The following is a 16,323-nucleotide window of genomic DNA, read 5'->3' on the forward strand; positions in this document are numbered from 1 at the left end:
GGGACCTCAGGAGGTCATCTAGGCTAACCCCCTACTCAAAGCAGGACCAATTCCCAACTAAATCATCCCAGACAGAGCTTGGTCAAGCCTGACCTTAAAAACCTCTAAGGAAGGAGATTCCACTACCTCCCTAGGTAACCCATTCCAGTGCTTCATCAGCCTCCTAGTGAAAAAGTTTTTCCTAATTGTGAAAAAGTTTCTCCTCTACCTTGGTGGGTCCTGCACTTATTAGCAGATTTGCTCACCTCACAGATTTACCCAGTGGGTCAGGAGACAGCCCAGAGACCTTCCTCTCTGGTAGAAGCCACAGTCCAGGTCAATCCCTCCTGTGTTTAATCAGGAGTTGGGAAGTTTGGGGGGAACCCGGTCCCGCACTCTACTCCGGGTTCCAGCCCAGGGCCCTCTGGACTGCAGCTGTCTAGAGTGCCTCCTGGTACAGTTGCGCGACAGCTACATAATATACAACATAAACCTTCCCCATTACTCCTTGTTCTATCATCTGCTACCACTGAGAACAGTTTAGATCCATCCTCTTTGGAATCCGCTCTCCAGGTACTTGAAAACAGCTATCAAATCCCCCCCTCACTCTTCTCTTCTGCAGACTAAACAACCTCAGTTCCCTCAGCCTCTCCTCATAAGTCATGTGCTCCAGCCCTCTAATCATTTTGTGTGCCCTCTGCTGGACTCTTTCCATTTTCCCCCCATCCTTCTTGTAGTGTGGGGCCCAAAACTGGACACAGTACTCCAGATGACGCCTCACCAATGTCAAACAGAAGGGAATGATCATGTCCTTCAATATGCTGGCAATGCCCTGACTTATACAGCCCAAAACTCAGCTATTCACACACCTACAGAAACTATTTTTAATTCTTCATCACTGGGGAAAGGAAAACTCTAAGTCACCCAGAAAACCCTTTCAAAGATATTATGACATTGTCAACTTAAATAAATGAAAAAAAAATAAATGTATACCCCCATTTAATCAAACATTTCCGACACTGCAAATTCCTAACCCCCCAAAAGTCACCTGGAACAAAGTAACAGGTCAACCATTGAATCAATAAAATGAAACAACATGAAAAAGAGACAATCAAGCAAACAAATAAGCCAAACTTCTCATAGCTCAACCACAATTTTTATCCCGAAAAAGGAGAAGCACCAGAAAGTTCATGAAGTCTATTAGTGACTTAGCTATGGCTATTGATATTCTGAGCTATGTGGTCAGATAGCAAGATGATGTTGGCAGTATAAGACAGATAGACAGGTGTGTCTATACATTTATGCATAGGTATTTAGATTCTGATCTTATTTACACTGGTGTCAGGGCTGGCTCCAGGCAAAAGCTTAGCAAGCAGGTGCTTGGGGCGGTCACTCCGGAGAGGGGCGGCACGCCCAGCTATTCGGCAGCAGTTCAGCAGAGGGTCCCTCACTCCCGCTCGGAGCGAAGGACCTCCCCCTGAATTGCCACAGATCGCAATCCCCGATTTTTTTTTGTCTGCTTGTGGCGGCAAAATCCCCGGTGTAGTTTGAAATTAATTCAGGGTATGTCTATGCTAAGGGATTATTCTGATTCATCGATTTCATCGCTAGCATCGATTTCCGGAGCATTGCACTGTGAGTAGCTATCCCATAGCTATCCCATAGTTCCCGCAGTCTCCCCCGCCTATTGGAATTCTGGGTTGAGATCCCAATGAATGATGGGGCAAAAACAGTGTCACGGGTGATTCTGGGTAAATTTCGTCAGTCAATCCTCCCTCCGTGAAAGCAACGGCAGACAATCATTTTGCGCCTTTTTCCCTGGATTGCCCTGGCAGACGCCATAGCATGGCAACCATGGAGCCTGTTTAGCCTTTTTTCACTGTCACCGTATGTCTACTGGATGCTGCTGACAGACGCAGTACTGCAGCGCTACACAGCAGCATTCAGTTGCCTTTGCAAGTTAGCAGAGACAGTTACCAGTCATATTGTACAATCTGCTGCTTCGGAAATTGGCAATGATGGTTACCAGTCATTCTGTACCATCTGCTGCTGTCATGGGTGCTCCTGGCTGGCCTCATTGAGGTTGGCTGGGGGCACATGGATAAAAATGGGAATGACTTCCCAGGTCATTCCCTTCTTTATGTTTTGTCTAAAGGTAGAGTCAGTCCTGCCTAGAATATTGGGTAAGCCTACTAAAGAACCAGAGAGGACAGCCATTCTGGGTCAGAGCCCCAGACATCCCACAGAAATGATGAGCTGCATGCCATTCTAGGGGGTGCCCCTGCAACTACCCCAACCTGTTGCTTCCCTCCTCCCCCACCCTTTTGGGCTACCGTGGCAGTTATCCCCACATTTGTGTGATGAAGCAATAAAGAATGCATGAATAAGAAACACTGACTTTATTGAGATAAAACGGGGGAGGGGGAGGGGGAAGGCAGCCTCCATCTGCTATGATATTCCAGGCAGGACTTAATCTCCAGGAGACAAAGCTTAAAGAAGGGAATGACCGGGAGTCATTCCCATTTTTGCCCAGGCACCCCGGCAGACCTCACCGAGGCCAGCCAGAAGCACTCACGGGATGATGACAACAGCTATCAGGCCTATTGCACCGTCTGCCATCAGGAAGGGGAGAGGAGGGAATGCTGCTGTTCAGCGCTGCAGCAACGTGTCTACCAGCAGCATCCAGTAGACATAAGGTGACATTGAAAAAAGGTGAGAAACATTTTTTTCCCTTTTCTTTCATGGGGGTGGAGGGGGGAGATTGATGACATATACCCTGAACCACCCCCGACAATGTTTTTGACCCTTCAGGCATTGGGAGCTCAGCCAAGAATGCAAATGGTTTTCGGAGACTTTGGGAACTGTGGGATAGCTCGAGTCCTCAATCCCCACTCCCTCCCTCCATGAGCGTCCATTTGATTCTTTGGCTTTCCGTTATGCTTGTCACGCAGCACTGTGCTGAGTCCCTGCTGTGGCCTCTCTCTATCATAGCCTGGAGATTTTTTCAAATGCTTTGGCATTTCGTCTATTGGAACGGAGTTCTGATAGAACAGATTCATCTCCCCATACAGAGATCAGATCCAGTATCTCCCGTACGGTCTATGCTGGAGCTCTTTTTTGATTCTGGGATTGCATGGTCCAGAATCGGCGCTCCACGCTGGGCAAATAGGAAATGAAATTCAAAAGTTCACGGGGCTTTTCCTGTCTATCTGGCCAGTGCATCTGAGTTCAGATTGCTGTCCAGAGTGGTCACAATAGTGCACTGTGGGATAGTTCCCAGAGGCCAATACCGTTGAATTGCAGCCACATTAACTCTATTTCAAAATGGCAATACCGATTTCAGCACTACTCCCCTCGTCGGGGAGGATTACAGATACTGGTATTAAGAGCCCTTTATATCTATATAAAGGGCTTCGTTGTGTGGACAGGTGCAGGGTTAATGCGGTTTAACGCTGCTAAATTCAATATAAACTCGTAGTGTAGACCAGGCCTCATTTTACTTCAGTGGAGTTACTCCGGATTTTATGAATTCATAAACAGATTGCACCCTATGTTCTCAAGGAGACAGTTTTGTCATCAGTTGATTATATACAAGAATCAGAGGGGTAGCCGTGTTAGTCTGGATCTGTAAAAGCAGCAAAGAGTCCTGTGGCACCTTACAGACTAACAGACGTATTGGAGCATGAGCTTTCGTGGGTGAATACCCACTTCGTCGGATGCATGTCATGTCACTCATGAAAGCTCATGCTCCAATACATCTGTTAGTCTATGAGATGCCACAGGACTCTTTGCTGCTTTTATATATCCAAGAAGAAGCTCTGAAAGAAATCTCAATCAAGTACTAATGATGGACATTTTAATTCTTGGTGAATAACCTCCATACAAACAGTTTCTTTAATGCAGCTTTGGTCTCCTTGATCCTCATGCTGTAAATGATCGGATTCATCACTGGAGGCACCAGGGAATAGAGAACACCCATCATGAGATCGAGACCTGATGCTGAGCTGGAGATGGGTTTCAAGTAGGCAAAGAAGCTAGTGCAAAGAAACAAAGAGACCACTGTGAGATGAGGCAGGCAGGTGGAGAAGGCTTTAGCCGGCCCTGCTCAGAGGGGATTCTCAGCATGGTTTTGAAGATCTGAACATAAGACACAATTATAAAAACAAAGCAGTTTAAACTTAAAAACACACTAAAGGCAAGAAGCCCAACTTCACTGAGGTATGAGTCAGAGCAGGCGAGCTTGAACAGCTGGGGGATTTCACAGAAGAACTGGTTGATGACATTGGACTGGCAGAAGGGTAACCTGAAGGTGTTCCCAGTGTGCAGGGCAGAGTACCAGTAATGCAGGCACTGGCTGCCATTTGGACACAAGCTCTACTGTTCATCACTCTCTCGTAGTGCAGTGGTTGGCAGATGGCAATGTGTCGGTCGTACGCCATAATGGTGAGTAAGGCAAGATCAGCTGCAGTGAAGGGGAAAAAGAGAAAGAGTTGAGTGACACATCCAGGGTAAGAAATAGACCTGGTATTCATGAGGGAATTGGCCATGGATTTGGGGATGGTGACAGAGATGGAGCTGAGGTCTAGGATCGACAGATTCACCAGGAAGAAATACATGGGGGTGTGAAGATGGTGGTTGAGGGCTACGGCTGCGATGATGAGAAGATTCCCCATCAGGCCTGCCAGGTAAAACACTACAAACATCACAAAGTGCAAAATCTGCAGCTCCCGAACATCAAAGAATCCCAGGAGAAGGAAGTCGGTCAGGGTAGTTCGGTTGGACATTTTCTTTCTCAGTTCACTTTGTGATGGCTGTGGAGAGAATGACAAAGATAGTGGTGGGGATTACAGTGACAGACGGAATGGCCCTGATTCCATGCAGCAATATCTCATGATGTGAGTGTGAACAATGCCCTGCGTTCATCGCTGCTATTAACTAGTGGTTATCACACACGTGCAAATTGGCATGGATCTCTTAAAGTCAATGGAGGTGCATCAGTTTGCACCATTTAAAGATCTGACCCAGGATGTGGCTGAATAAAATGCCGTGTGGAGGATGGAGCAAAGTACTATCGCAGTGCAACATTCTTTCCAAGCTGTATCCTCTTTTGCTACGAACAGCAGGCTCTAAGCTTGGGCATGAAACTAAAATGCTAAAATGACAACACTGCCTGATATCCACTTTCCAGGGAAATATGACATAGACTCACTCAGTATCCTGCATGAGAGCTCGTCTGTAGTGATTCCACTGCAACACCACATAGATGGCCTGCTGCCTGCTTACGTATTGATTTATGACACAAGATCCCACTTCCATCTCTGTGTAGCAATGGGCTAATAGCATCACTCAGCTGCCTCTCTGCTGTGTCATTTACATCTGTCACTTTATGTCTGTGCGGATCAGTGACCACCAGGAGACTTGGGTTCTATTCTTGGCTCTGCCACTGACCTGCTGTGTGACCTTGGCCCAGTCAATTCCCCTCCCTGTGCCTCTGTTTCCCCTCCATCCCATTCTCTGCCTTGTCTGCTAGGACTGTGAGCTCTGTATGGGATGGGCTGCATCTTGTTATGTGTATGTTTGGTGCCACCATTTACAGCATTTTTGTTTAGCCAGCAGCAGTGTGGGATAGAGGATGCAGCACTAGAGCAGGAGATCTAGGTTCTAATACCATTCACCTCCTCTATGTCCTTGGCTGGGATAAGAGAGACAGGCTTTGATGGGAGGGCTTCAATTCTCTGTTCTCCATCTAAGGCACTAGTATGCTTAATAAATGTACTGTGGGCTATCAACTTTGCTGCTTACTCAGTTTTGCCATTCAACAAGTGCCCATTTGAAACAGAAATATAAATCGTTGCAATAGAGTGACTGGCTTCAAATTTTACTAATAATGTTAATATTCCCAACCTGGTTGAAATCAAAGTTTCCAATCTGGAATATTCAGACAGTTTTTGTTTAAATTATTTCAAAGGAAAACTAGGGTTTGAAGATGGTTGTTGTAGTAAGATGAGGCCCTGAAACATAAACACTTATCAGAGGCCCAGTATGAGGCCTAAGGCCTGAACTAAAGTAATTGTCAAGACTTTGCTAACATAAAGCAAAGTTAAGCTGTGAGCCAGAGGCAGGCCCTGCTCACAGAAGCTGGCAAGGAAAGGGCTGATGCTGCAAGAAGATATGTACCTAAAAGGTACTGAACACTAGATATCAGAACATTCACATACTTGTACATTCCACACAAATAACAAGGAACAGGCTGACCCATCCCAATGACAGGGCCAAAAGGGTAATATGATGGATAGAGTTGTTTTGTTCAAACCAACATGTACAAGGTGAGAGGCGGCACCTTATTGCATAGAGGGGTTGTACCTTGCTACATAGAAGGGTTGCACCTCAATACGTCAGGAGTGATGGCAAGGAAATGGTTGATGCTGCAAAAAGAGACATACCTAAAAGGTACAGCTATCAGAACATTCACATACTTGTACATACCAGACAAATAACAAGGAACAGGCTGACCCATCCCAATGCAGGGCCAAAAGGGTAACATGATGGATAGAGTTGTTTTCTTCGAACCAATATGTACAAAGTGAGAGGCGGCACCTTACTACGTAGAGGGGTTGCACCTCGATACGTCAGGAGTGATGGGTAACTTGTTTGCACCTCTGTATAAGAATGCACCTCTGAGTGGATGTCTTTGTCCAGCCTAGGGGGCAGTGGAAAGTCCCGCCACTGACCCAGCTGAGTCCATTGTCAGGGAGCACATATGTATTGGCTAGCAGCACCTTAGCAGCACCTTTGACTTCTATGCTGTGGAAATCTGGAGACTGTGTTTCTCTTCAACAATAAACGTGGCCAACGTGCCTTCATACCTTACTAGAGTCTGTGGTCATTGGGGGTTCTCTCAGGGTCTGCTCTGTCAGCTATCTGCATAGAGCTGGGACAGCACACAGAGGGAACATGCACACAGACGATTGATATCAACATTGAATAGAGCAGACCGCCACACCGGTAGCATCTGATAACAGTTGTCAAGTGCTATGGCTGAGATGATGAGAAGGAAGGACAAAGACAACAGTCTGGGTTACAGTGACAGAGAGTATGGCCCTGATTTCCCTTAGTAATATCTCATGGTAGGAGTATGAAAGGTGCACATCACTCATCAGTGCCATTGACTAGGAGAGGTGAATTAACACTTGAGTGGAAATTGGCATGGCCTCCTTAATATCCATGGAGCTGCATCAGTTTACAAAGTCTGAAGATCTGGCTTGATAAAATACAGTATGAAGGATGGAGCAAAGCACATCCAACCCCAATGATCTGGCCAAGATATTTCCTTTATTGGGGAAATATGCAAACTTGGACGTGGAGGTAACACACTAAAAAGCAAATGCTGCCTGATTTCCAGTTTCTGAGGAAATATGACATGGACTCAGAAAGCATCTCCAATGACAGCTCAGCTGTAAGGACTCACTGCCACACCACATAGACGGCCTCCTGCCTGTTACCAAATCTGATTTGTGACACCAGATCCCAGCTGCATTTCCATCTCTGTGTGATGAGGGGCTAATAGCATCGCTCAGCTACATCTGTTCTGTGTAATTTCCCTCTGTGACTCTATATCTTTATGGTTCAGTGGCCATCAGGAGACTTGGTTTCTATTCTTGGATCTGCCATTGACCTGCTGTGTGACCTTGGGCCAAGCACTTCCCCTCGTCGTATCTCTATTTCCGCTCCCTCCCTCCCTCCCTCCCTCTCTCCCTCCCTTTCTCTGTCCTGTCCACTTCAGTTGTAAACTCTCCAGGATACAGGCTGTGTCTAATTATGTTTCTATCCTGTCCACCTGTTAAGAGTATTTCTGGTTAGCAGGCATCAGTGTGGGACAGAGGATACGGTGCTAGAACAGGAGATCTGGAGTCTAGCCACATTGCCCTCTTCTATGTCATTGAGCAGAGACAGGCTTTGGCTGGGGGCTTCAGCTCTCTGTGCCTCAGTTTAAAGGTGCCTGCATGTATAAAACATAGTCTGAGGATACTAACTGGGGCTGGCTCCAGGCACCAGAATAGCAAGCAGGTGTCTGGGGCAGCCAATGAAGAGAGGGGTTGCACGTGCAGCCATTGCGCAACAATTCGGCAGCGAGGCCATCTGGCTTTGGCTACACTTGCACTTCAAAGCGCTGCTGCGGCAGCGCTGCCACGGCAGCGCTTTGAAGCGCTAAGTGTAGTCAAAGCGCCAGCGCTGGGAGAGAGCTCTCCCAGCGCTGTCCGTACTCCACCTCCCTGTGGGGAATAACGTACAGCGCTGGGAGCCGTGCTCCCAGCGCTGGGGCTTTGACCACACTGGCGCTTTGCAGCGCCGCAATTTGCAGCACTGGAGAGGGTGTGTTTTCACACCCTGCTGCAGCGCTGCAAATTTGCAAGTGTAGCCAAGGCCATAGTGAAGGACCTGCCTCTGAACTGCTGCTGCTTTTTTTTTTTCTGCTTGGGGCGGCAAAAATGCTAGAGCCGGCCCTGCTCCCATGGCAGGTAGGTGTCTAAATCCTTTTGTGGATCTGGGCTTAAGTGACTTGACCAATACATAGGAAGCGTCTGGTGGAGCAGGGACTTGAACCTAGGTTTCCCCTAGACTACTCCCCCAACCACTAGAGAGGTTAAATAGAATTTTTATGGGAGTTGGGCACCTAAATCCCTTGTGTCTTTTGAAAATCCCAGTCTCCAAAATGCACTTGGGAAGAAATGTTAATCTGCCTAGGAGATGGTGCCAAAATCCTTTAGCAGGTTTGGAAAGTGCCACCCAGAATGTCTAGGAGAGGAGAGAACAGGGTGTATGTCTCAGAACCGGAGAGAAAATGGCAGCTGCCGCTCACAGAATGACAGACTCCTTGAAATGTAAAGGTGCAGCGCATGAAGAATAAAAGGATAATGATGATGCCGGTGGAGAAAGACAGATATGGGCTCATTCAAATAAAGTCCACAGTAAATCCCATTCTTAACACCACTTTTGCTTCCATTCCCTGCGTGTGGTACCCTCAAAGCCCCTTAGGAGACCCCAGTAGGCACCCTTCATAGATCATTGGATCCCAGAGAGCTGGGTCAATGAAACCCATTTGAACTAAGGCACCATGGAACTTCTGTTAACCCAACTTTGGTTACACAGCAATGTAAACCACAAACCCAGTGGGCTTTTAAAGGACTAAAGGCCTCACCCACAGATTCCCAAGAGATGTGGTGGATTCTCCATTCCTTGACGACTTGCTGAGTGACTTGCTAAATGATACACTATAGGTAAAACCCAAATGACAGGACTGGCTGCAGGAATCAGTGGGTGGAGCTCTCTGGATAGCATTCTTCAGGTCAAACTAGATCATAGAATTCTAGAATATCAGGGTTCGAAGGAACCTCAGCAGGTCATTTAGTCCAACCCTTGCTCAAAGCAGGATGAATCCCCAACTAAATCATCCCAGCCATGGCTTTGTCAAGCCTGATCTTAAAAACCTCTAAGGAAGGAGATTTCACCACCACCCTCCTAGAGATAAAGTTTTACCTAATATCCAACCTAAACCTCCCCACTCTGCAAATTGAGATGATTACTCCTTGTTCTGTCATCTGCTACCATTGAAAACAGTCTAGATCTATCCTCTTTGGAACCCCCTTTTAGGTAGTTGAAAGCAGCTATCAAATCCCCCCTCATTCTTCTCTTCTGCAGACTAAATAATTCCAGTTCCGTCTGTAGTAAGAGGAGGCCCTAAGATATAAACCTTGGTATCAGAGGCCTGGTATGAGGCCTGAGGCCTAAACTAAAGTAATGGTCAAGACTTTGCTAACATAAAGCAAAGTTAAGCTGTGAGCCAGAGGCAGGCCCTGCTCACAGAAGCTGGCAAGGAAAGGGCTGATGCTGCAAGAAGATATGTACCTAAAAGGTACTGAACACTAGATATCAGAACATTCACATACTTGTACATTCCACACAAATAACAAGGAACAGGCTGACCCATCCCAATGACAGGGCCAAAAGGGTAATATGATGGATAGAGTTGTTTTGTTCAAACCAACATGTACAAGGTGAGAGGCGGCACCTTACTGCGTAGAGGGGTTGCACCTCATACGTCAGGAGTGATGTGTAGCTTGTTTGTACCTGTGTATAAGAATGCATCCCAGGGGTGGTGTCCTTGTCCAGCCGAGGGGGCAGTGGAAAGTCCCGCCTCTGATTGAGCTGAGTCCATTGCCAGGGGGCACTTTCTCATAGTATGCCCTGTAGAGTAACAATCTAGAGGGAACTATCATCGTGCGTCGTTTGACAATAAACCTGGCCGACGTGACTTTGCATCTTACTAGACTCTGTGGTCATTGGGGGTTCTCGTCGGGTCTGCTGTGTCAGCTATCTTCGAAGAGCTGGGACAGCACACAGAGGGAACACACGCACGCAGCTGAGTGATATCAACATTGAACAGAGCAGAGCACCACACCGGTAGCATTCTGACAACACCGTCAGCTGTTCATCATAAGTCATATGCTTCAGCCCCCTGATCATTTTTGTTGCCCTCTGCTGGACTCTTTCTAATTTTTCCACATCCTTCTTGTAGTCTGGGGCACAAAACTGGACACAATACTCCAGATGAGGCCTCACGAATGCAAAATAGAGGGGAATGATCACGTTCCTTGATCTGCTGGCAATGCCTCTACTTATACAGCCCCAAATGCCTTGGTAACAAGGGCACACTATTGACTCATATTCAGCTTCTCATCCACTGTAACTTCTAGGTCTTTTTCTGCAGAATTGCTGCCTAGCCATTCAGTCCCTAATCTGTAGCAGTGCATGGAATTCTTCCGTACTAAGTGCAGGACTCTGCATTTGTCCTTATTGAACCTCATCAGGTTTCTTTTGGCCCAATCCTCTAATTTTTCTACACCCTTCTGAATCCTATCTACCACTCCTCCCAGTTTAGTGTCATCTACACACTTGCTGAGGATATAGTCCACACCATACTTGAGATCATTAATGAAGATATTGAACAAAACCCGGCCCCGGGACCGACCCTTGGGGCACTCTTCTTGACACCAGCTGCCAACTAGACATGGAGCCGTTGATCACTACCCATTGAGCCTGATGATTTAGCTAGCTTTCTATTGACCTTATAGTCCATTCATCCAGTCCATGTTTCGTTAACTTGCTGGCAAGTATACTGTGGGAGACTATATCAAAAGCTTTGCTAAAATCAAGGAATAACATGTCCACTGCTTTCCCCTCATCCACAAAGCCAGTTATCTCATCATAGAAGGAAATTAGATTAGTCAGGCATGACTTGCCTTTGATGAATCCATGTTGACTGTTCCTGAACACTTTCCTCTCCTCTAAGTGCTTCAGAATTGATTCCTTGAGGACCTACTCCATGATTTTTCCAGGGACTGAGATGAGGCTAACTGGCCTATAGTTCCCCGGATCCTCATCCTTCCCTTTTTTAAAGATGGGCACTACATTAGCCCTTTTCCAGTCATCTGGGACATCCCCTGTTCACCATGAGTTTTCAAAGATAATGGCCAATGGCTCTGCAATTACATCCGCCAACTTCTTTAGCACCCTCGGATGCAGCGCATCCATCCCCATGGATTTTGCTTGTCCAGTTTTTCTAAATAGTCCCAAACCACTTCTTTCTCAACAGAGAGCTGGTCATCTCCTCCCCATGCTGTGCTGCCCAGTGCAGCAGTCTGGGAGCTGATCTTGTTTGTGGAGACAGAATAAAAAAAAGCATTGACTACATTAGCTTTTTCCACGTTCTCTATCACTAGGTTGCCTCCCTCATTCAGTAAGGGGCCCACACTTTCTTTGACTTTCTTCTTCTTGCTAACATACCTGAAGAAACCTTTCTTGTTACTCTTAACAGCTCTTGCTAGCTGCAACTCCAAATGTGATTTGGCCTTCCTGATTTCACTCCTGCATGCCTGAGCAATAGTTTTATACTCCTCCCTGGTCATTTGTCCAATCTTCCACTTCTTGTAAGCTTTTTTTTGTGTGTGTGTGTTTAAGATCAGCAAGAATGTCACTGTTAAGCCAAGCTGGTTGCCTGCCATATTTACTATTCTTTTTACACATCGGGATAGTTTGTTCCTGCAGCCTTGTAAGCATGCAGGACTCACTGCTGCAGCACCTCCTGCTGGTTGTCTCGGAGAATTAGCTCATCCAGCCTCTGGAGCACCCTCTGCAGGTTGGTGTCCCACCACCACCGCTGGCCCCCATGTCCCTTTCAGGACCCCCATACCCCTTAAACTGGTTGCTGCTCCCTGGCAGTACCGCCACAGTCTGGGTCTCCCCCTCCCAGAGGAATCCCCACCCACTATCCCCACTTCACCTCAGTCTTGGCTACTGCCCAGTCTCCATCTAGCCCCCGTTCACTGGGGAAGCCTGCAGTGTAAGCCACTCATCTCAGACAAAAAGGTTTGGACCTGCTGCTTCTGGCCACCCACGGGTTGCCCCTGTAATCCAGTACCTAATAAGCCTTACCAGGCCTGCAGCCTCGGGCTTTCCTAGGCCCAAGCTCCCCGGCTCCCTTGGCCTTTCCCCAGCCCTGCTTCACTCCAGATATCTGGTTAACCTCCCTGCAGCCCGACCCTTCTCTCTCTGAACACAGAGAGAGACTGTTGAGTTCCTGGCTCCCAGCTTCTTATATAGGGCCAGCTGAGGCCTGATTGGGGAGTAGCCCAGCTGTGACTGCTTCCGCAGTCAGCCTAGTAGCTGCTTTCCCTGCCACAGCCCTCTCCCAGGGATGTTTTAAGCCCTTTCAGGGCAGGAGCAGGGTAACCACCCCACAACAAGCCTCAAAAAGGATTCTTTAAAATCCAGCCAGCTCTCCTGAACTCGTTTTCTCCTCGTGTTATTCCCCTAGGGGATCCTGCCCATCAGTTCCCTGAGGGAGTCAAAGTCTCCTTTTCTGAAGTCCGGGGTCCATATTCTGCTGCTCTCCTTTCTTCCTTGTGTCAGGATCCTGAACTCGACCATCTCATGGTCACTGCCTCCCAGGTTCCCATCCACTTTTGCTTCCCCTACTAAATCTTCCCTGTTTGTGAGCAGCAGTTCAAGAAGATCTCTGCCCCTAGTTGGTTCCTCCAGCACTTGCACCAGGAAATTGTCCCCTACACTTTCCAGAATCTCCTTCCTTAGAGGTTTTTAGGTCAGACTTGACAAAGCCCTGGCTGGGATGATTTATTTGGGGAATTGTCCTGCTTTGAGCAGAGTGTTGGACTAGATGACCTCCTGAGGTACCTTTCAACACTGAGATACTATGATTCTATTGTAAATAATTAATTAATAATGATACAATCAGTGACAGAATTGATCAAGTCTTGAGATACTAAGAAATAGTCCAATCTTGACTAAATTGAATGAGCTGCAGGACAATCTATATAGTGTCTGGCTGTTGAATTATCCAATCTCCAAACATCTGTAAACCTAAATCAGCCGGTTATATATGAAGTGTCTGGTGAGCATTCACATTTTTTTGTAGAGATGAAGAAGATTTCTCAAGGCCTGGGTCAAGAGTTTCATTAACGTCTCCAGCTATAATATTTGGATGATGGCCCCTGGTCATTTATACTCATTAAAAAATGATGAAAAAAATTGGGATCATCCTGGTTCGGCACACAGAGTTTGGCAATGATGATATAGAATTGCCAATTTCAGCCTTGAGGACAGTAACTCAGCCCTCACTGTGAGACATTATACTCAGAATATTAACATTCTATTTTTTATCCATTAGTATAACAACTCCCCTCACTTTAGAATTAAAACAGCTAAAAATGGAGAGGCCTTCCCAACCTGTTCAATTTACAAGCTCCAAGTACTGTCAGATGTCTGCCCTGGAGCAAGGCAATGCCAGCATTCTCTTGTAAGCATTATGTATTTTTTTCTTTTCATATGGTTATAAAAAAATCAGAAAAAAATAGTGGAGCGAGAAACACACACATCAGTACCATACAGTAAAAAAGGAGAATCAGTTGAAACAGTCCAAAAATACACACTTGACACCCAGGTGGGGCAACCAGATCAGGTGATCCTCACAGTGCCTGGGCCCCCAACCATTACATTACAGCTCTTTGAAATCTTCTTCCACTTCAGAAATTCTGGGTTCTGTTTCACCCATCCGTCTGTATAGAGCTTGTAGCACATTCTGAATCTCATACATGGTGGTCTGCAGGGTTTGTATATTTAATTGCAAGAGAATCTGTGGCCACCAGTAGCAGAACAGCCATCAGCTACATTCCATCAGGCTCAGGTGACATTTTGTTTGTAGAAGTGAGGTAGGCAGATCTTCTCTGTGTTTTCATTGCTTTCGGATTTGGAGAGGAAGGTACAGAGAATCTTGGGGATTTCAGTAGATGGAAACAATATTTCCTGGGGTTGGATGGTGGGTTTTAGGGGTCAAAGTTTGGGGATTCCCCAAGGGCGACTTCAAAGCTCAAGCAACCTACATCCATCTCAGTCTCAGTACCCACTGGAGTTGCCTTTTGAACCTTTTTAAAAAATAATATAAATTTCCAAAGGAAGCATTCTAAATGAATAGTTGAAATGTTTCTGTCCGAAATGGTAGAAAGAAATGTTTGGGTTTTTTAAATGAAAATACCATTTTTTTCAGAGAAAACTACTAAATTAATTCAATCTGAATTTATTAATATTTTCTGTGTTCTAAAAATGCATTTTTGAACAAAAATCCTGTGTTGAAAAGAAATCACCCAGCTCTAGCCATGAGTTCTAGACTCCTACTGATCTTTGCAAGATCATGTGCATGCACGTACACACACATACACACATATTCATGAAGACCATCACGATGTTTCCAGATACAAAGGTGTGCAGGATCTAGCAATCCAGAACATCAAGAAAATCCAAAGTATATTAAGGGGCTGAACCCATCCACAAGAATTCCAGGTCAGTGTCTTGTAAAATTTGGAGAGTCAGAACACAGAAGCGAAGGAAACATGTAGTTGTTAGTATTATCTCCAAATTACTCACAGATCATATGATTAACATGATCTAGAGGAAACATCGATGCTACCTCACTTGCTGGCTAAACCCCACAGGTTGTCTCCCCTATCAGTCAATCCATCCGAATTTTTGTGAGTGCCGCATAATTTGGATGACTTTCCTCATGGCTTCCTTGACCTCTCTGTTTCTCAGGCTGTAGATGAGGGGGTTGGCCAGGGGAGTCAGGACAGTGTAGAAAACAGAGAGGCCTTTGTTCAGGTCTCTCAGGGCAGCAACATCTGGGAGCATATAGACAATGATCAGGGTCCCATAGAAAATGGTCACCACCATGAGGTGAGAGGAACAGGTGGAAAATGCTTTTTTCCTCCTGGTGGTGGACGGGATTCTCAGGATGGTGATGATGATTGAAATATAGGATGTTACTGTTAATAGAAATGGGAAAAGCACATCTGTGGAGCAGAGTATGAAACTCACCAGTGTGACCAGGTTGGTATCATTACAAGAAAGCTTAATCATTGGGGTGAAGTCACAAAAGAAATGGTCAATTTCATTGGGGCCACAGAATATTAATTGTGAAACCAAACATACAAGTAGGGCACTAGCCATAGATGCCAATAGCCATGAGCCAGCTGATAGCTGGAGACAGAAGCTGCCTTTCATAATGGTTGAATAATGCAGGGGTTTACATATGGCTAAATACCGGTCGTAAGACATCACTGCTAGAAGACAACATTCTGCACCTACTAGAGAACCAAATAAATATAATTGCACAATACAGCCCCCAACAGAAATGGTTCTGTCCCCAGTCAGGAGACTGGCCAGCATCCTAGGCAGGATGGTGGAGCTGTAGCAGATCTCTAAGCAGGACAAGTTCCCCAGGAAGAAGTACATGGGGGTGTGTAAGTGCTGATCAGCCACAACTAGCACAACAATGAGGATATTCCCGGCCACTGTCACAATATAGATCACTAGAAACACAAGGAAGAGAAGAACCTGCAGTTCTGGGACATTCCCAAATCCTAGGAGGATGAACTCGGTGATGGACGTTCGATTTTCCCCTTCTCCTTTCCCCATGAGATGTATCTAATAGGGGGAAGGAAACAAGAAACCGTGGAGTTTTTTTCTCTCTCTCCTGTTAAACTCAATAAAGCAGTATCCATACGATTACAGAAAAGTACCAATGGGACTCCGAGAAGGTCATTTACTGTCTTCTAAGGCTGAAACCTTTGAGACAAGGGTAAGGGACATAGAATCATAGACATGGGCATTACCACACCGGAACAGTTCATCTTATCTGGTTTCTTTAATAGTGTGCCTTTAACAGTGGGCACTCTCAGATTCTACAGAGGAGCTATAAGCTCCCATAACAGATAC

The 16,323-nt window shown here is 46.1% G+C and overlaps 1 protein-coding gene and 1 pseudogene across 1 annotated transcript; both read right to left on the reverse strand.

Annotated features, from left to right (window-relative positions):
* Nucleotides 1–3,835: 3,835 nt before the first annotated feature.
* LOC123347324 lies at nucleotides 3,836–4,652 on the reverse strand (annotated as a pseudogene).
* A 10,405-nt stretch (nucleotides 4,653–15,057) lies between these two features.
* On the reverse strand, nucleotides 15,058–16,023 carry LOC123347325 (olfactory receptor 11A1-like). The gene has a single exon (XM_044984740.1). It carries the CDS (start codon nucleotides 16,021–16,023, stop codon nucleotides 15,058–15,060), a length of 966 nt encoding a protein of 321 aa, XP_044840675.1.
* Between the last annotated feature and the right edge of the window lie 300 nt (nucleotides 16,024–16,323).

Source organism: Mauremys mutica, chromosome 13, assembly GCF_020497125.1.
Source record: "Mauremys mutica isolate MM-2020 ecotype Southern chromosome 13, ASM2049712v1, whole genome shotgun sequence".
NCBI classification, from domain to species: Eukaryota; Metazoa; Chordata; order Testudines; family Geoemydidae; genus Mauremys; species Mauremys mutica.

Excerpts from the sequence above, each read along its gene's own strand:
- LOC123347325 (XM_044984740.1), bottom strand. The coding sequence starts at position 16,023 with ATGGGGAAAGGAGAAGGGGAAAATCGAACGTCCATCACCGAGTTCATC.